General features: G+C 32.9%; 1 protein-coding gene across 5 annotated transcripts in view; it reads left to right on the top strand.

The window, feature by feature from the left end:
• Positions 1-14,567, top strand: part of drm (odd-skipped family member drumstick) — a 41,376-nt gene extending 26,809 nt beyond the window's left edge. For 4 of the 5 annotated variants that reach the window (XM_073088791.1, XM_073088792.1, XM_073088789.1 and 1 more), the window contains exon 3: positions 12,422-14,567. In XM_073088791.1, the coding sequence (XP_072944892.1) occupies positions 12,422-12,470 (49 nt within the window). In that variant the 3' untranslated portion in view covers positions 12,471-14,567. Of the gene's footprint in view, positions 1-11,676; positions 11,753-12,421 lie in introns of all 5 variants that reach the window. The other variant, XR_012103613.1, reaches the window with a different exon arrangement.
• The last annotated feature ends 7,620 nt before the right edge of the window (positions 14,568-22,187 follow it).

Raw genomic sequence — 22,187 nt, 5'->3', positions numbered from 1 at the left:
GGTTTGGAGCAACTATTGCTTCTGATTTCTATGTTTTATTGTGTTAAATGCAAGCGGCACCAACCGTTCTAAATTTCAACCATTGTATCCGTGTTTTCAGTCATTATTCTTAATATAATCCAAAATTATTGTGTTTATCCAGCAAATGTTTATTCGGTTTAAATAACTTACTACTTTTAATTGTAAATCAAAGAGATTTTAATTAATATTTTTCTATGTAATTTACACAATAATTAAAGCGGCCTCGCGTCGCGCCGGCATTGTTTAGAAATTTATTTGACAAAAATATCTTTAAAAAGTATATGAAAATATTAATTATGTATGGAAATTTAGTGTTAATTGAATTGGCGTATTTTAAGCTGTATATTTGTAATAAAACTTTTATAAATTACAATGTAGATTTCAAAATAATGACTGGAAAAAGCGATACATTATTATTAGTTCATGTTGGTTGTTAATAGGTAAATAAACATCAAAACCTGCATAAACTCATGTTTTTGAAGTATTAAGGATATTTGTAGGATATGTAAATATATATATATATAAATAGTAAATTTCATTTTAATTACGTGAAGAGCATCGGTCTTGATTGTGGGATACTTGATGAAGAATGATAGACTGATTTATACTTGTACTTGTTATAAAACCGAAATAGGTGTGGAAATACTCCCGCTATACGCGATCTACACACAAATACCTATATGACGCTTAAGTCATTAATGAATGACTATGACCATACTGTATATTTTTTAAGTTTCAAATCAAAAGTTAAAAGTTACTGTTAATTGTCGTCACCATTGCATTTTGTTTAAATAATTGTTATAAAATAATTTGTTTAAATAATTGTTATAATATATAGAATAATGATAATCAGTAGACAAAATCATAATAAGGGTGTAATAATCCCTTTTGCGGTGGCAAAATGTGCAAGATATTTGATTTTGAAATAACCAAATTTTTGATACAAAAAATTACAAATTTTAATGTAATTAGATTATAAAGTTTAAATGAAGGAATTTGCACTGAAACTATATTTACAATATGAAAAAACTAGCTTATATGGCTTAGTTAATGGTCTGAACAAAAAATAATAATCAAAGCCAAAATTCAATAAAATGGTATTATTTGGAATTTCTATTGGTTATTACGTATACTTGTAAGCATAAGTATAAGAACTTCTTGAAATTTTATTAATTCTTACAATAATACAAAATTGTGATTCTTGTCCTTCAATATAATTAACATTATTCAATTTTTAAGTACATAGAAAACATCTTTCCTTTGGGAAGGAAGTAAATTGGTTAAAATGGTAGATACTTATACAATAAATCTTGTCAAAGTTTTAAAAATAAGGTACTTGTACATTCGTAGTTCTTGGTTGATCCTACCCTATATCCTTAAGGTAACCTGTATATATTGGTCTCAGTTATGGGCTTCTAATGATGATTAATTATTATTATCACTTTGCCTGAAATTATATCTTTTATGAAAAAATACTGAAATGTAAAGGTCGCTAGATGTCTGTATTCAGTTATATATATATAATAATTTAGTTATCTGTATAGTTTTGTGATAAACAGCTAAGTAGACCATTTTAAGGTAAGGCTCTGTGGATTGACCACTATGAAAAGTACGTTACGTAGGATCGGAAAATTCAAGTACAGGTTCAATTTACATCCTCAATAAATCCATAACAGATTGTAAATTTTAAGGGTTTTGTAAGTTTTGTCACCATCCCTTACAAATCGACAATTGGACATAGGTCCTTCTTTTTAGGTTTTAACATAAGTAAGTCGCTTCACTATGCGTTTTGTCATTACCGCAGTAGATGCAAAACTTCGTAGGAAATCAATATTTTCCATCTCCTTTATTTAATTCGTTATTCGACTCAAACATAGGGAAGAGAGAAAGTGGTACTATTAACTAGGGAAACATAATGTACAGAAAATTGGTAAATTAAATTGAAATGCTTTCGTTTACATGTAATAGTGTTTACTTATGTTATATTCCATAAATAATGAACAGAAACAAATCATTAATTATTATTATTGTTATACATAATAATATGTAAATTCTTTGTCTTACGCAGCTAGAAAGAAAACCAATATCGTGTAAGTAGTAGGTACCTATCTAGGTAGTAACTACTTCGATTATGTTCTAGATTATTTAGGATTGCACTATTGTTAGCCCGGATGGATTATCACGTCATAATCATAATGTATTTTATTAATTGAAATAAAAGTAGGCTATAAATTGATTATCTTACGCGATAATGGAATGCATTAGGACTAAACTTTTGATTTAATGGATTATTTTTTTCACAATGAAGATAATCATTTAATTAAAAGGTTTCGCTTTTAATTAATGGAAGAATGCGTGTTATTAAATGTTTATCTATATCACACATCTGCATTAAGATGTGCATTACTTTGATTGAAGATTTGATTGTCCGATTTACATGTGGATTAATTACTTATGTTGTTCATTTGTAATTTCCTGTGACATCATTTGTTGAGATCTAATCACCAAGGATATAAAAGTACCTACTTATCCAAATGAAGATTTTCATTGCAACTTTAATTGATGAATCTGTAACCATTCTTAACTATGCTAGGAGACCTCATCTTTAATTTTGTTAGTTCAGTTTACGCTTGATGATCGATATTTTGCTAAGGTTAATGAAATTAAATTTAAAGTACAGTCCTTCTTGAAACAACAATAACGTTAATGACAGTATTGTTATTGCAGTTATATTATTAGTGTTAGTATAGTTTCAGTTAATGCAGTTATGTTACTGTTGCAATATGTTCGGCAATGAGATTTCACCTTTTCTTAAAAAACTTAACTTCTTATATATGTAGGTAATAAAACCTGAACGAACAATAACATAATAATTTGCTTCGTCGCTAAGAAAATATTCTAACAAAACGGAACATTTTCTAAAAATGGTTATACCTAAATGAAAACCTAAACTAGTGAAGTACATACTTAGATGCTTAGAAAATCGCAAGTAACATAATAATACACGGCGTAGCGGCGACGTGTGGATTACAGTATACAAATTTCCTATCGACCTACTTTGTGCGGTTTTGCTGACAAGGCCGTGGCGGGGCAAGACGTTTTATATTAGGGTCTTGGCTATCAGAAAGGCACTGAGGTGTCCCATTCTGAGGCTCTTAATCATCAGCTACTACTGTTACAGGGTCTCATGTCGCGAAACCGCAGCCGACAAGCATACGATATTGTAACCTTACGGTTCTTGCGACCTTAACGGTTTCTAAACAGTTTTATTAAAAAAGCAATAGAAGTTCCTTTATAGCACGTCGTAAATAGTTTATACCTTATTAATATCCTTCAATGTATTAGTTACTTGTATGTGTTATGTCTAGTATTACGAACTGCCGATTAACAATGAAGTCTGTTAAAGTTAGTGAATAATGAGCACCTAATTTATTTCCGAGTTTTTAGTTAGTCTTAACCACTTGAAGACAGTTACCGAATACACTATGAAAAATATTGGATTTATTTTTATACAAATTTTCAAATTTTAGTTCGTCGTACCTATTTATACATAGGTACGCATAAATAAGTGATACATGTACCTATTATACAGGTAATAACTCGTATCCCTACGACATTGAACGATTGAGCTGTAAACAAACATAAAATGATCCGTGCAATTAAAACTGGGGCTTATTTGTTCTGCCTTATCTATACCATAAAGCGTTTAAATCTCGCAATTTATTTTACACGCAACCTCGATTATTGACTAATGTAAAAAGCCTCGTAAAACCAATCCTAATGTGAGCTGTCAATATAGTTTCGAATGAGTTCATTAAACTCATGCATAAAGTCGGGTGCACATGTCGGACGGCGACATTCCACCGGCTGCGTAATTAACATACAATGTGTTGGTAGTCACCGTCTTGACAGGGTTGTGACTTTGTGACCCCACGCAAATCTCGCGTTTTGTCTCCGAACGATGTCGGTGCGTTAAACTCCACGGTTCATGGGACAAAGGGTGCGGAATCTCCGTCGTGCACATAAAATGTCCCATATTTGTCCATCTTTAATGTTTTCCCGTTTAGTCTGGGCTAAACCGCTATAAAAGTAAATGAGGATGCTTTGTTGCTACTCGCTCTATATTATTAGGTTAACGATGAAAATAGTTTTTAGTAGAAAGGTAGATACTTTTTCTTTTGCTCCTCGGTTTGAACTTTTTTAGGAATATAGATCTTTGATATTCAAATACATCTTTATTGAGTTCTGCAAAGATTTGTATGACAACAAATAAATCAGGAACCAGATGTAGAACTAGGATTGTGATTGAATAAAATAAAAAAAGTCATGTTATTTTTCACGCGCTACTATTTTTCTGTTCTTCATCAAAATTACGAAGACAACTAGTCTCTGTGACTAGTTTTGCTGACGTATGTAAATGCTGACCTCCTTAAGAGATTTCAGTAAATTAACGTAATTAATGAAACAACTACAAAACTTCCTTCAAACCCAAACCCAAACACAAACACAAGCACAGCATCGCTGGCCGTGTGAAAAGCCAGTACGTCCCGATCGCTACCGAGATCGTCGATAGATCGCTCACGCGAGTCGTGCGCTCGTGATGTGCCGTGTGTTAACGGTGCTTAATGGGCCCTAATGCTTCCGAAACTGTGCGAACGGACGGTAGCCTGCACACGTGACTGTACAATAAATTGCAGTTTATGGCACAACAATGTGTACGAGGCTTAACTTTCCGGTAATAAGCGGTTTGAGCCGCGGGTCAAGCGATGTTGAATATTTCTGCTATGATCGTGGAATTATTAGGAATAGGTACATATCTTCAATGTTCTAGTAAATATAGTTAATGAACCTATTATGGGTAGATTATCTGGGTTTCATCCTCAGTCAAGCAGAAGTCTAAACGTTGAACTGCGATTTCTATCTAGGTTTGGGTTTATGTATATTCATTTTGTGAACCCATGACGCCAACAAAAGGATTCTCCTTTTAGTTGACCTAGATTAAGGTCGCGAATGTAAAAAAGCGTTAACAATTATTGAAATATTAGTATTCATAAAAAAAGAATTCTTAATACATAATTTATTGTACCAAAAGTGTAGCATACGTGGTGCTAAAATTTTTACAGTAATATAGCACTTCCAAAGGTCTTGTAAGTACCTAAAACCACTCAATATTTATGTCCCTTTTTTTACCTTGATTGATGTGGATTTTGTCACTTTACGAGTAAATAATCTGCTGTTTGACGTCAATTGTTTATGTTAATGTCAGTGCGATTTATCGTCGCAGGTTACGAGGGTATTGTTAAGTGTCCGATACTAGTATCAGTTCGCGGCTTCACTCTTATGTGCCGTCTTGCACGATACTATAATTTTATATATAAAATTCTCGTGTCACAATGTTAGTCACTATACTCCTCCGAAAGGGCTTTACCGATTTTCATCAAATTTTATATGCATGTTCAGTAGGTCTGAGAATCTGCTACTATCTATTTTTCATACCCCTAAGTGATAAGGGTAGTTCACCCTTAACAAATTTTTTTAAGTATATGGCAACACAACGTTTGCCGGGTCAGCTAGTGTATTATATTTATGTGTGAATGCCTGAAAGTTCCTTTGAAATATGTTTAGCCGTTTCTAAGATTTTTCATATCTACCGCGTACCGTCAGTTGAGATAGTAACATAGTCAGTAAGATAGATGTTAGAATATCTTCTTCATACTAGAACTGGTAGAACTATTAGATCTATCTAATGTTAGTGTTCACAATCAGCAATGATTGACCACATACAATATTCATGTCCTGTTTAAGGTTGCTTTCTGATACCTATAGGTGACACTTTTTGTCATTAATCAAAGACCAAGACGTTTTATTTAGAATTTTAATTTGTTTTAAAATCGAATTTGTGATTCAAGACTTCAGAAGTTCAGACTAATTCTGTCGGGTGTTACTCGGATCTCCTTGTTTATCTTCGGTAAATGCTCTTTTCGTACATGTGTCATTTCGTACATGTGGCCATACGGCACCGTGTGAACGGACCAGCAGGTCGCCGTGAGCGCCGTAGGCGCGAAGTACCGCTACCGAGCATTTTGCTAAATAAGCGGTGTGTTCCACTGTATGGACTCACGAGACGCGGTAATGTTTTATGCGGAAACACCCCGCCTACGGCTACCATCGTTTATGGTTCCCGTTCCACGATTGGGTATCGTTGTGTGTATTTTTTAATAGGGAAGTAAACAGTTTAATCGATTAGTTGGACGCTATCATTGGCGTTTAAAGGCGTATAAGTTGATCGGGTTGGTAATGCCCATGATTTAATCGAATTCGATGATGCTACTCCTCAGCCTAAATTTTCTAACCTAACTGAACTTTAAGTAAATCTAAAATACGTACGAGTAGTACAGCTTATCTAAAACGTCCATTGGTATAGTTTAGTTTTGACATATCAAAATGTGATGTTCAATTTTTTATATTTTTATTTAGCTTCAAACCAATCTAATATTATAGATCTCTTGTTGAGTTATTGAAGTTGTAGGTACAATGATGATTGGTTGTCAAGTTACATATCATATCTGCGTATATGTGACGGGACAACCAATATATTCGTTCTGTGTAGAAACGTCAATGAAAGGACAGCTTATGTTTCCAACTTCTGTGGTTTCCGATATGTATACGAACGCGCTAATCAGGTCGAACAAACGTCTGAGACGTATTTATTTTATTATATATTGTGCTTATTATAAGCTGATAGTATAAATCTATTCGTCTATATAAATAAGTAAAATGGAAGTGTCTTTTTGTAATTTCAAATTATTGTTATCAATTAGCTCATGTTCTTATTTGCATGACCCAAATTATAACGTGTTTCATTGGTTGTAAATGTTACTATTGTGGTGGTGGAATTTTTATTTATAAGAGAGAAAATCCCATGGGCTATTTTTGAGCGAGGAATTGTGAGAATTTATTTGTGCAAAATATTTTATATTAGATAGTATATCGGTGATTAAAATATAACTTATGCTTTATAATTTCGATGAATATATTATAATTATTTAAAAAGTTATTGCTAATGTGTAAAATCGTTGTACCTTAAAATAATAAAGATTCGCGATCGTAAAGTCGCATACGATTCGTAAGCGATCAGTTTTACGTATATTGGTCGATACAAATTCTATCGTGCTGCACGGGACGTCCCCTATTTGAATAAAGTGATCTGCATAGTCACAAAAACATGATGTTAAACCTATTTGATCCGATAGTAAATCAAAACTACTTTAATACAAAAAATAGCGCAGTGTGAATGTTGGAGCTCAGTTTAAAACGGAATTAAAGCGGTATTTGCAATTCTAATTAGCCATAAATCTTAGCGTTCGACTGTACGTGTAGAGGTATGGAGGCGAGATAACAAAAGGCCCTACTAGCTTAATTACGATTGGAATAGGATCGGAGCGCGATGCTCCACTAAGTTAGCGCAGTAGGTCATTGGTGCATGCGGGCATTTAAGGGAATCTAAATCCAAGAATATCTTTAACGCCGATTGATAGAATCAGCACTGGGTTCTAAGTGTGTAGTCCCTGCACTTAATGCAAAATGTGGGGAGCTTATATTACTAGCTGCATTCTGTTTCTGCGTTACAACAGAAATGTTAAGCGCAGATGCCTTTTACTTTGAAGATTGTGGCTAGGCAGATACACATGAGCCGGTATAAGCGTTAGGTAGGTACTACGATGTCGTACTTTGAAAGCAATGAATTATTTTATAATATGTATTATTAAATTAAGTTTTCGTATTTATTAAATTATTGCCATAATTTTAATTATTATTATTATTTTGGAAAAAATATTTAAGAAGATCAATATCGACATATTCGAAGTGAAATAAACTTCTTGATTAGTTAGCGTTTGTCAAAAATCAGTTTATTTTGGTTTGATTGTTTCGTTGTTGCGAGCTTAAATAAGCTTAAACTGTAAAAGTCTCTTAATGAAATTGTGCAATATTTACTGCCAAAGTCCTAAAATACTCTCAGATAAGGTTCAAAGGCCTTTGTAAGTTTGGCTTCTTAGGAAAGGAGGCGCTATAATTGCTCTTAACACATCTAGATACACAATTGCGATCCGCTCGGAGGTGGCAAACGTTAATTAGGCTGAGAAATCTTGTTAAATACAGGGCGATTTGAATTTATAATTAATATTCATCTTAATAGGATTTGCTAACTGAATCACTAATTGAAATTGTGAATGAGACTCAATATAAAAATCGGCTCACATGAGAACATTATTTATGGGATAAATTTTCAACAAATGCCTGCTAATTGTCATCATGACTAAATATAAGAATATAGTTATTTGTCGCAATTTTGGGAATTCCAAAAACACCACTCAAATTCGGTCTGATAGAATTTATGTATACAAAAATTGTCTTATAAATTATAGGCTTAGATTTTCAAACAAGACACCGAGCCTGCGCTGAACGGCACAGCGTGAGAATCGATAGAGTTCAAAGAGTTTACACAGAGGCGTCTAAAGCGATATTGTATCAACTCCACGATATAATTGTACCGATTTCGCGATATTATTGTACCGAGTTCGCGATATAATTGTTCAGAAATCTATACAATCGCGCATCTCGGAGGTAAGTTTAATTAGGCTGAGAAATCTTGTTCAGTACTGTATTTGCCCTTATACAGTTTGGTGTGGGATGTGATTGGTAAATCTTAGCGGGTTTACTTATCGGGGCAATAAATATTTATAACGGTACGGTTATGTGTGTGAAGAGGTGTAGATCTTTGCCGTGTTGCAACTATCACTTTTGGTGTTCGGTATGTTCTGTGTGAAATGTTAGCTTTATTTATACGGATAATTTAAATATTACCTACTACAGGAAGTAATAAGTTACTTTACGATAATAAGTTACCTACATGATAACTTACATCAGGTCATTTTTTGGAAGATCTTATCTTTACCTACTTTCAGTTATCGAATTTAATCTTTAATACAATGTTAATTGAAAAATAATTAGGTGCAACTGAAATATATAACAAATTATCTTAAAATTTGTTATATTTAGTCATTTCCTTCCCAATGCGATACCTACATAGCGATACTGACAAGGACTTGGGTCGATAGTTCACCACGCTCACTCAATACTAGTTACCAGACTTCATCCTTTCCCTATGAGAATTCGATTAAGAGACTTTCGGAATATAGGATACTCTTCTTATAGGGTATTCGAACACGGAACATTACCCTCAAAGTTCGAAATAATTACCACGATGCTCTCAGTGCTCTCTTCCGATCGTTATTAAGTATTGGCTTATAAAACCGATCGCGCTGTATACTGCAACAAAGCGCTCTGTTCCCACAGTCTCACACACGGGGTGTGTGCTCACGAACTAACCTAGTCTTGTATCGCGCGGAAGTGAATAAATGCCGACGCCTGTCACCTACGCCCTTTAAACCGCCGGCGTGTCGAGATCGGCACCACGATTGCGTAACCCGACCAATAAAAACGCTAACTACCAACTGAACTTGTACATCGCTCGCTCTAATGATGCAACGATAAACCAATGTCATGTTACACTAGCAATGAAAATCGTGCCGTGTTCTCGGTGCGAAGTAAAGCCGTTGCGCCGATATCGAGGTGAGGCATCTCCGTTGATGCAACTATGGGAGCGTCCTTTAAGTAGACCTTAAGCTAATCTGTATGTCAGATTGCAATTCAAGTGTCTTGATTTCGAGAATATTTATCGCGCACAGTTAATTTATACACAACAAGATTTATTGAATCTGGATAACTTCAACTTTATTGTGTACTTGCTTACCTTCGTTTCTGAAATCTGTGTATATGTATGTACAACGAAATGTACGACGATTATGCTAATATCCATTTATAATCCCGTTTAATATAGGTAGGTACCTACTACCAACACAATTATGATATAGATTTAAATTCCCTTTAGCCACTAGACAACTTCAATTTTAAGTTTAATAAGGAACAACAAGACAGAACTGAAAAGACTATATATAGATACACGTTTCTATAATTTTTTTTCGTAATTATATCATTGCCTAAAAGAATTATTATTTTTCTTAACGAAGACACTTCTTGGAAATGGAATGTTTAAAAAAAAAACACATCACATCACTCATAATTACCTTAAAACTTACACAATGTGTTTCGAAATCATTAATACAATAATAATATGTAAATATAAGTATTGCAATCAAAACGAAGCCACTGTTAACAAATTCACAGCTGTAATAGTTATTAATAACAGATTAGAATGTGACAGCTATTTGTACGAGATTAAGTCATCAATGGGTCCATGAACGTCTAATATCTTCCTCACGATTCTATAATTAAGACGTTGAGATGCAAAAAGCGTAATTTAATCACCTAATAATAGATAAGATTAGTTGTAAATATATTTAATACTATTTAAAACATCTAACCTACATCAACATTTACGTATAAAAACGATAGAATTATTTTGACGCAAAAGTGGTTATATTAAAATTTGTATGAAAATAAAAGTCCATCACCATTCCTCCATCGCACCACTCGCCGAAGGATGAAGTTCCATCCACACCAACTGGACTCGTGGCGGTCCTCCACGGTTCGGTTTGCACGGACGTTCTTACCACGGACGTGCAAGATGTGGAATGAACTTCCTTCTGAGGTATTCCCGGAACGCTATGACATGGGGTTCTTCAAAAAAGGTGTAAGAAGAGCTCTCTCCAAAGCCGGCGATGCATTGGCGACTCCTCTGGTGTTGCAAATGTCCTTAGGCGACGGTGACTACTTTCCATCAGGTAGCCCGCTTGCCTCATCGTTTAGGTATAATTATAAAAAAAAAAGTTTTTTTTTATTATTAAGGCGATATGAATAAATCCATTTTTGCAGATTATCACAATATTATTTATAGTAAAATATGAGTTAGTAGCTTATTATTATACAGTAGTCGGTAAGTTTTAAACCTTACTAGTTCAGGGATTTTTGGTATTAAGAAAGCTTAGTAAAGCTCAAATCGGCGGAAGCGTACTATACTACCAGATTATAACCACATGGTACAGATACATAATTAATTTGTTTAAAAAGATCTTTTAAACTTAGAATATTGTTATTTTGAAAGGATTCGAACGAAATCCGTTGTTTAACTGGATGCTGGTGTAATCTGATTATAGGATTTTAGCGATGTTACTTAATCCCTAGAATAAGGTTTAACTGTTTTGTTAGTGGTAACGGGACAACTTTTGGTTGTACTTCAGAAAGCTAACATTGAATCGCACCAATCTATTTGCACTGTATAAATAACTAACTTAGTTAGAATATTGAAGCATGTTTTATCTGACTGGTATATAAACTAAATTTAGTAAAATACAGTTGCTTTTTAAAGGATTCAAAGTTAACTTACATTTTTTAAACGGTATTGTGTAATTTATATTTATTGTGTTTAAAAGTGTGTACTCTTAACCCTTCTAGAAGGTTGAAATGACTTCTAAACTTTGTAATGATTTATAAAAATAAGGGCATTTCCAAACTAATCTTTTCACTCTATGATTTTTCGAGCATACGATATAAACGTAGATTGGAAAGTTCCTTATTTATTTTTACTGGTTTTGTTACTGTATATTAATAACATGTTTTTCTCAATTGTTGTAGATGTAGTCAATGCTTGTGGCGGTGAAGGTGACGGAGATAGCACGATCCTACACAGCGGTCTCTCTTACACAATAGAGTAAGGAAACATTCTTAAGTTATACAAAGTTAAACTTTATATGAATGTATTAAAAGTCAAAAGGTTGATATAGTTATCATAAAATGCGACAAAAAATTAATGACAGTTTTTATATAGTTGTTTTTCAACAATTCTTTTTGACTTAAATATAATGTAAATAAATTGAGCACACAATGAAGAAAGTAAAATATATATTAAATAAAATATATAATTTTAGATATATTTAACGACATCAAAACTTCTTAATGAGGACTTCTTTATAAGAAGAGGACCGCATCTTAATACTAAAGATGTCAATTGTTTTCGATCGTGCTCTATGTTGAACCCTACAAGCATTTAGTTTATTAACAAATATCTTCATCAACTAACCATTTAAATTGATTTTATACTAGGCGTTGTTTATCATAAAATTTTCAGATTTTCTAGGAGCACATTGAAATATTTTTAAGCATTTGTGTTAAGTGGAAGAAACCATAAACCTAAAGCTAATGGTTTTGGTGATAAAGTACCGTTGTTGTATTTTCCTGTTCTTCAAAAGTCTTTATATTTAGATTTTCAATGCTGAGTCTATACTCAGCATCTATATGTTCACGGATTAGTTTTAGGTGGGCTGTAACCTTGTATGTACCTTTAGAAAATAATATACTAATGTTACCACTTTTGTTACAGAGAAATACATAACAACACAAAAAAGGAGACCATGTACTTACGATGGTGATAATTTTAAGACATCTTGAAGACCCTGCCACGTTAGACGCATACAACATCTGGGAATTCAGTTTTACATAACAGTATTCGTGCTTCGTCATTAACACCGCCAGATACGAAATGGGGAAATGCAATGATTGGATGATTTAAATTTGGATTATTTTCTTATTCCGTTCCAATTACAATCTCGTTTTTGACATTTTTACGCAAGAAAATTTAACGTGCCAGTAACAATTTATGAATATCTGTATTTTTGTTTAAAAACTAAAATATGTAGGATTTTAGTTAATAAACAAAATGTAATTTAAAAATATATATTTGATCTTTGAAATTCAAAAATGGAAAATTTAATTGCACAGATTAAAAAATCGTTCTGGTGATTTGTAAATAGTATTTATTAGGATAAGTAATGATAGCATTTAATCAGCTTACTGCTTAGCTATATTCTTATGTAAATTAATATTTATGTTATATTTAAAAATATTGTTATTATTATTAGCTTCTATAACGTAGAACGTATGGTTCAAAAATTACGGAAAGTTTTGAGATGTGAAAATAACAGGAAATGACTTTAAGATTGTTTTTATAGCAAGCGTTTTTTTTTTCAATTATAACTATGTAACTAAAGCTTTTATATAACATTTCACGTATTGCTTAATTAAATGTAAATGGGTTGTTCCTAATGCTTAGAAATATGGGTAGAATTGTTAACATAGTTAAGTGATGTAAAGACCTGGCAATGCCGTGACGTAATAGGGGTTGTACCACCTTATTCTGCCATTGTATAGAAAAAGACACAACTTAAATACCACACCAACTGTTTTTCTAAATCATTATAGATGCACTGAATAATCCCAGTATAACATAGTTTTTCAAATAACTGCATAAAATTTTAATATGTTTTAAGCACATAAAACATAGTCTAATACAACAACTGTGTCTTTTGCAATACTATGGTAGTTTTATTTATAAGACAATTAATATGTTAGTATAGTTAAGAACTTTTTTCAATAAAGTGATCATTTGCAAAAAAGCCTAAATCCACTTTTAAATGTTGGTTTTTGTCTTTTGTTTTCGAAATTTATTTTTGTAAATACCTAATTTGCATTATGACCACTTTATAACTTTGAAATGTTCATTCTATTCGTTGTACTATTTTGGATTGCTTATCTTGATTATTTAATAGTTTCGCTAGACTAAAACAATCATGACCGATTAATATTACGTCAGGTGATAGATAAAGGTTCACGTGTTCTTGACGCTAGGTATTTTGATATAAGATAATGTATTGTTTCGTCATAATAAAAGATTTATTGAAATGAAATAGGCAAACAGTATTTTTTCACGATGACACTGAAATTTCTCTTTTGAACTAATAAAAAGAAACAATGTGATGGTTCTAAAGATTTAAATTTTCTGCTTGTCTCGTCTGTAAGATGATCATGCAGAAATGCAGAAGTGTATTTTGTACATCCGTCAAATAGGATTCCAGATTGTTTTCTTGCTATTTATTGAAATTATTGTGTCACCGTGTTTAAAAAATATTTGTAAGGTCTAATTCATTTTGTCATCTATAATATAAAAATATATTTTTATAAATTATTTGTATTGAGGCGAAAACCTGTTTTTAAAAGATTTTTACATCAACATTTAGTCTCAAAATAATGATGTTATCCAACGATGTAACAATAGAATACCAATCCAGAACAATATAATAACAAGAATGAACAAAACAATCAATAGGTACATTCCACTTAGCATCACGAAACTACCATATTTCGTTATTCAAGCGAAATGGGTTGACGTTTTCTGAATAATATGAAAATTATATCTATGTCTTTATGCACTATATATTATGATTATATATAACATGTCATATAAGACGTCTATTCGCTTACTAAATATGCTTTAATAATATATTGGATAGCAAGGGGTGGTTAAAAAATTATATTCCATGTGCCAATAAAGGACAGATTTCTGTCGTTTAGCCATATTTTTTATATAGATTTAGTTGTAAAAAAATAATATTTCTTAATGTTACAATTATGTACGTATGTATTCCATTACATTGTGTAGATCAATGATAATAAATAATGAATTATAATAATTGTTGTTTTTTTTATTCACTTTTTACCCTTTTACCTTGTAAAATTATAACACATTACCACATTATTCAAGGCATACTGTCACACTTTCTATACGTGTAGCCTATGGGCCAAATGTACACGCAGATCCCTCAATGCCCTAAGAGTTCAGTACAATAATGGTTTCAGAATGCTGTTGGGGCTGCCCCGCTTCTGTAGTGCATCCAGTATGTTTACTGGGGCTCGAGTGGATAGTTTCCAAACTATCATTCGGAAACGTGTAGCCTCAGTCATGCAGAGGGTGAGGGACAGCAACAACAGTCTCCTGAACACAATATTAGACCATGTAAATTGCCCAATGATTAAGCACTGGAATGCATGCCACATGTGTTTCAGAGGTGCCATATTTAATGTTAAGTAGTTAAGTTCTTTTTATTACTAACATAGAAAATAAGTATTTACTAACAATATATGGATCTTGTCCGAAATAAAGAATTATTATTATTATTATAAAGGTAAAATATACACTTCTAAAATGACTATTTCTGCGACGATTGTGAAGACCACTTAAAGACAAAGGAATCAAATAGACCTCTAATACGAACTTAATATTTTATGTAGGTACCTACTCAAATCGGTAGTGTAAAAGGATTCACGATAGGAAGTTTGTAATAAAACTACATAATAAAATCAACCATATTCCTCGATGATAATACTGATAATAATATTATTATCATCAGTTACCTATTACTGAGTATTATTCAGTAATAGCTAACTGAGATTCTATTTGTTTACTTTGTTTCACACGATAATAGAGAAACCTATTATATAAGCTAGAATATACCTTATCTTTTCTCGTTTGCGATAGAACAAGTCCAAACACAAAACATTTTACTAACAAAAAATAATTACATAAAATCGTAAAACCGTATTTGTTTAAATAATCTTAATCAATTGGCGTGATGCTAATAAATGTATCTCTATAGTAGTTTCACGCTTCGTAATTGAATTAGAAAATTGCTGCTAATTTTCAGATATCAATTTAAAAAAGATATAAAAATATAATTTTACATATTTTATACCCTGAGTCTATTAAAATTATAAATTGATATTGATGTTTATATGAATATTAAAGTTGCAGGATTTCACTGTAAATTGTTAGATTTTACCGGTAAATATTGTCGGTAGTACCAAAATAAATTACTACAATTGCGATAAAGCAAGTTATGACGTTGTATCGCTTTAGTAAACATCTCCATAATATCTTAATGGAAAATTTATTTCAAAGGGTTATTGGCGCGACACCTGTCACTAAATCATCAACCAATGTGATATAAATCAAAAATGCGTTTTCAAGAACTAAGTTGGAACGCTTCATGTACCAGTAAGTACCTATAACGTACTTTATATAATTAGGTCCTTCAAACTACACGCACTAATGCTACTACGTATAAGTCAGAAATAGGTATATCCACATTAAACCTGCAATTATGAGAGTAGCTTAGCTGAGAAAGGTCAGTCGTGACTACAATAAATAGTTTGAATAGGTCAAAATGGCATTAGCACAGTTGCACGTAATACGGTGGCATTGGCGACTTAACTTGCCTTATTTCTCAATTAACATTAGAAACATCTTCACGATACGGTGGTCAATAAACATAAAGACATATAAAACTTAATACTTGTAGTAGTTATACTAGAGGACTGTTTAAACGATTGCATTTGAAAACTTATTGGGTATTTAGCAATTTATGTTAGTTTTGTTTATTAGTTCTATTTTCATACTTTAAACTAGAAGACAACAGTAGTGCTGGTGCAGAAAGGTGTCGTAGATGAAATTAAGAAGAAATATGACCGATTTATTAGAAAAACCTTATAACTTGTCTATCTTTAACGCTAACTTTATTTCTAAGGAAACGATACAATACGAAACAGAAAGCATTTTAAAACATAATAGGTGCATATTATTTTTATAAAGATTGTAATTGAATTTGGTAGTGTTTTAATAACATCACTGTTTGCTATGAATACCTACATATTCGCGCGTGAAACATAAATACCATAATTTGAGGGATTACTTTATTTATTTAGGTAAACGAGTGTAGTACGCAAAGTTTGATCCTAATGGATTCAAGGTTACACACAATCACTAAGAAGTAGGTACATAAACATCAAATTTTAAAATACATCCTTTAATCATCTATATAAGACCGGGTCGAAGCCATCGATGAGGCCAGTGACATGCCATGCGTCTCGAAGACTCAGACTGTCACCAAAAACGAACTTGAAATCATACTAGGAGGTCAGATTGCGTTCTTCAAGTATGCTAATATTAAGCTGTGCACTGACCAGTGGTACTCATGTGAGGCGTAACGCGGTGGCAGGCCGAGCCCTGCGTTAGTCATCGCTGCCCGAATTATCTGACCACGATGTTTGCCATCATTATTTAATATATCTTACTGAACCATTAAATAATCCCGAGCACCAAATCCGATGAAGCGGCTCAGAATACTCAGTAGGTAAGCAAAAACGAACTTGAAATCGTACTAGGAGCTCAGAATGGGTTCTTCAAGTATGCTAATATTATGCTAATAGTAAGCTGTACACTGACCGGTGGTATTCGAGGCGGCGTAACGCGGTGGCAGGCCGAGCCCCGCGTTAGTCATCGCTGCCCAAACTATCTGATCACTATGTTTCCTTGTCAGAGTCATCATTATTTAATTGGGCCATATTTTGAATAATATATTATTTATATCTTTCATTATATATTACTTTATGGATAAATAAATAATTAATCAAATTAAATATTAACATACCAATGCTAAGGTATTTAGTATGTCATAATTAAATTTAGGTAGGAAATAGTATATTTTGTGTAATAAATTACAACTTGACATAAGTTACGCAAGTTTGAAGGTGGTAGAACCCTTTAATACATTTTAAGATCTGCGTACATTGGTAGCACATAACCTGCTCTGGGTTAGTCTTCGCTCGCCATAGCTGAACACATTTGTTAATATGTTTGGCCCAATTTATGTCCAAATCGAATCAATATAATCAAAATCTTAGGGATATCTATCATACTATTACAGAGCACGGGTCTCCTAACATGAAACGGGGTTAGGTTGTATACCACCATGCTGATCAAGTGTGTATATTAGTAATAGACGCCCAGCTTTGCGTAAGTCATCCCTCGCCATAGCTTAACTCCCTGGCATTTCGAGGCAGGTCAGTAAAAACTTACTCGTACCTATATCAATCCTTTAAACCTATGTATTGGACCGTTTGAATGTATTAAAATTAAATGAACAAAATTTAAAGATCTGTAGTAATCTAAAAATAATGAGAAAAGGATTAGGGTTTGATCTTGGTTCAAAATTTTGTCTGTGAAATCTTAGAAATGTTTAAATGGTTAGTTATGGACTTTTCGCTTTTCGTATGGCTCTTACATGCTATTAACTCTGATTAACAAAAGAATGGTAAAGTTGGTATAACAAGATAAGAGCCGATGATTTTACCGAGGCTTAAGTAACACAATGATAAATAATCGGGCCCCAAGCTAATTCACTCTGTTCAATCTTAATCTATACAGATCTTCAGAGCTAGAAGACATAAATGCCTACTGTTTTTATTTCCATCAAAAGTAACCGGTTATTAAGACCATATTGTAAGAAGTAGTTATTGATATCTATTCATTTAACATTATCATTCGTATGATTAGCGATTGTGTCATAGCCCAGTTTTTGTCTGTCTGTTTTTTGTGTTACAATCAACCGTTCAAGTAGGTATCATTTACCTTCCTCACACACTCATTTAATCAAGCAGTCTTAATCACAGTAATTTGCATCATGCAAAACAAATTATATCTTGTAGGGACAAATTATATCTATTAGGGAATAAATATTATGTTTAAAGAGTAATAAAGAGCATGAAGGAATGCTATATTATTATTTCCTCGAATATAAAATGAAAAAATGGAAGATTGAAATTGTGTTGAGGGAACAATAAATACACACGTACAAAACATGCAAATTCAGAAAACGTAAAGATAGAGATAGTCATTTAGATATTAGATACAAAGTAATATAAAATATGTACCTACATTTAATCTGTTTAATCGGAACGATAAAATAAATCAAAATAACAACTAAAAGCTTTACCGAAAATAAAGTGAAAGAAAACTATTCATCGATATCTTTTTCAGCAGAAATCATATTTAGAACTATGATAACTGATAAATCGTTCGTCGTAGAGTTAAAAATCAATGTTTATCGCTCAAAAATAAACTAATTTCTAATAAATTCATAGATAACTTCTTGATAGATATTATTGCTTTAGCAAAAATAGGTGTGGAAGTAAGAAGCATATTTAACTTTTTGACGCGCAAGGCTCCTTTTGCCATTATTTCTGATAAGATAGGGTGCTCCACTCCCATGAGCAATTGAAAGATACCATTTATCAATAAATTTATCGTTGTTTCCTTGTAATTTCCTGACTCAAGCTAATCTGTTTGTAAGGTAAGGCCTTATACGACTCCTGACTTATATAGCCAAGCTTGATTGATAGCGAAATTTCAGCAGATTTAATCGGAACGGTTATCCAACGGTCCCTTAAACGGAAGACGTCACCCGTCACGCATAAAGTCGGTCATTAAAGTGCTTTATGATGAGGTACGTTGGGCCACGAACATAACAATTACAACACATTTAACACAAGAAGGCTGGAACAACGTCTTACCTTAAAATACGGCGAAGGGTCATAGGGACCCTCAAGTGAAATAATAACATAACATGTTTTATGCTCTCCAAAATATTAATAAGTAAGGAGAAATTAGAAAATGTATAAATTAAATTTCATATTTTCCACAACTAAAATTTGTCAATAAATAACATATTGGTCGAATTTAAGCCCAAATCTATTACGGTATACGGGGCATGGGTGTTCAGTTTTTGTTATGGACTATGTAGACCAAGTGCGGATTGGTAGACTTTATCTACCTAGAACTCTCTTTTTAAAAAAATTACAGACATGTGATTTCCTCTTGATATTCCCTTTTACCGTTAAAACACATGACAATTAATTTCTCAACAAAACACCTGAGTCTAATTAATATGTCGCAATGTTAAATATTGCTCATAGACATTGACGACTAAATTCAGAAACGGGCAAAAATATCCCATTCGTCTTTTTAGGGTTAAAGGCAGACGAGTGAGATCCGTGAGCCAGATGAGTTTCGCGAGCGTATCGAGCATCTCAGATCGTATCAGCTCCGGGACCAACGGAAGCTTGCGCCGGCGAGAAAGCTGGATTTTTACGCTGTAGCTCACATTTGAGCTTAGTTCCCACGTTCTAGTGCAATGACTAACTGCAAGTCTGTGACGTTAGTTCACGGATATCTAATAGTTAAAAATACTAATGCCCTAAGTATTATTAAAAAGCTAGGTAGTATTCGGCCTCTGTTTTTGGAGCGTTCATATCTTTTCCCAATAACTTTTAAAATCTTTTTATACAATATTAGAAGAGATATGTGAGATATAAGGATATGTTCATAATGATAAAAAATATTATAAAAATAAAACAAAAAACGACTGCTTAAAAAATTACCTATGTAATTTCCACAATTAATGACCATTCCTCTTGTACCTCATAATATGTGCTGGATTAAGATCTAAGCTTTTCTTATAATGAGAAGAAAGCTGTGCCTAGCTGTGGGAGAAAACGGATAAATGACGAATGACTAACTACAGCAAGTCATCTGTGATATTAGTCACGGGATTTGCGGATGTCTTACTTGAACTCGTGTTGATTAGGTTTGGTGGCTTCCCGCTGAGTATCCGTTTCTACATTGCATGAAGCTTACGAATCTATTTTATAAGATTGGGTATGTAATAGATGTACCAAGCGGACATACCATCCTACTGATGTAGACCTGATGTAACTAACAAAGAATCACTGCCATGCCACTGTATAGAAATATAATATTCTTCTTAGCTAGCCCTACCTCCTGGAGGGTAAATCCCTCCATACCTTCACTGAACATATCATATTGTATGTCATAAATATCCATGCATTTTCGTTATACTATAGAAATAGGTAAAGAAACACGTTGCTTTATATGTTGTTGTTAAGTTGTAAAAGACAGAAAAGAAAATTATTTTTACAAAGCTATTTTAACTTAATTTTATAAGATCGTATTTTTATGGGTACATTTCATAAATTATAGAAAAAATAGAAAAGATTCTAATTTTGAAGTTAGGTACTTAGCGTCAAAATCAGAATCTAGCGCATCTACAAACACACCCAGCGATCTTATTTCGTGAATGCCACGGGAACCTTTTACTTTTACCAACAATGGTGGTACAAATTGGATCTATCAGTACGTTTTGCACGATATTCACAGCATATTTGTAATTTATCGAAACTCCGGTAGTAGATAAGACAGGTGCCGGTGCATGCATGGTGGTCGTCACGAATTAATACTCGAAAATACTAGGGTTACTTGGAAATACCTTTGTGTAATATAAGGTTTTGCGCGTGGCTTCGTCTGTATGCTTTTACAAGTAATAGTGATTGCGTGTAAAAAAATGCTGATAGTGTTTAAAATTTAGATAGGCGTAGCGCGGTACCTATTGCAAATTTAATGTAGAATGTGTTCTTGTATAGAGTATTTCCACCTGGATCTGCTCAACGAGTTAAGCATTTTTTTATAAGTTTCATTTTTTGCAAAAGTAGAGTAGGTACGTTATTATAAAATTTTCAGTCATTGAATTAATGTTTCACTCAAATAGGTTTAGGAAATTCTAACATTATTAAATTTTATGTTCTATTTTATCATTAAAGTTTAGAAATAAAAAAAAATGATACAGTACTAAGTACACACACAAAGTACTTTAACTCTATCTTCAACTTCAAAGAGACTTTCAATTGTTCGTGTAAAATTTCAAGTAAAATCGTTCGTACAAGGTGAGTATACCCTATCTTTACATCGACCTAGCTACATCTAAGCCCTACGACATCGCACTATCGCTACAGAATAGAACTTAACATTATACTTTTAATTGCAGAACTATTCCATAGTATTCCCACCGCTAAATCGTGGACTTCCCAAGTCGATACAAAGTGCAATCGAACAAAACAAACATATAAATCCACGATCTCGATGTATCGCGCTAATTTCGCTCTCGGCGTGAATTGAGCCACACAATACGCGGAAGGGAGCGCTTTGTACGATCTTAGGGCGGTTACACATGTTAAAATAAATTGGCGAAGAGTAGTTTTTATAAAATATGCGTCGCTTAAATATAATACGTACATTTGAGGTTATGTGGATGGTACGGTAAAGAACTCGACAATACAATGAAAATTTCCCAAACCTACATTTTTCTTTCAAACCACTGTCTTACGTCTTAGTTGAGTCCTACCAAATTTTGTCACCACGTCCCGTAAATTTAAAATGACCGTGAGCCTTGAGGAAGACTACAGGTGACAACAAGTGCCGAAAAAAAGAGTAAAAGGCATCATGTTTTGTAATGTGGACTTATGTATTAGGTTGAAGATTTAGAGTGGATTGATCACCTATATATATTGTAGTTTGAAAGTATTTAAAAAATGGACTACGTTTATTTCGAGTATTCGAGCGTGGT

This window comes from Epargyreus clarus, unplaced genomic scaffold (genome assembly GCF_041222505.1).
Source record: "Epargyreus clarus isolate Ecla_fem2 unplaced genomic scaffold, WU_Ecla_fem_2.2 ptg000027l, whole genome shotgun sequence".
NCBI lineage: Eukaryota > Metazoa > Arthropoda > Insecta > Lepidoptera > Hesperiidae > Epargyreus > Epargyreus clarus.
This window is presented reverse-complemented; position numbering and strand designations above follow the sequence as displayed.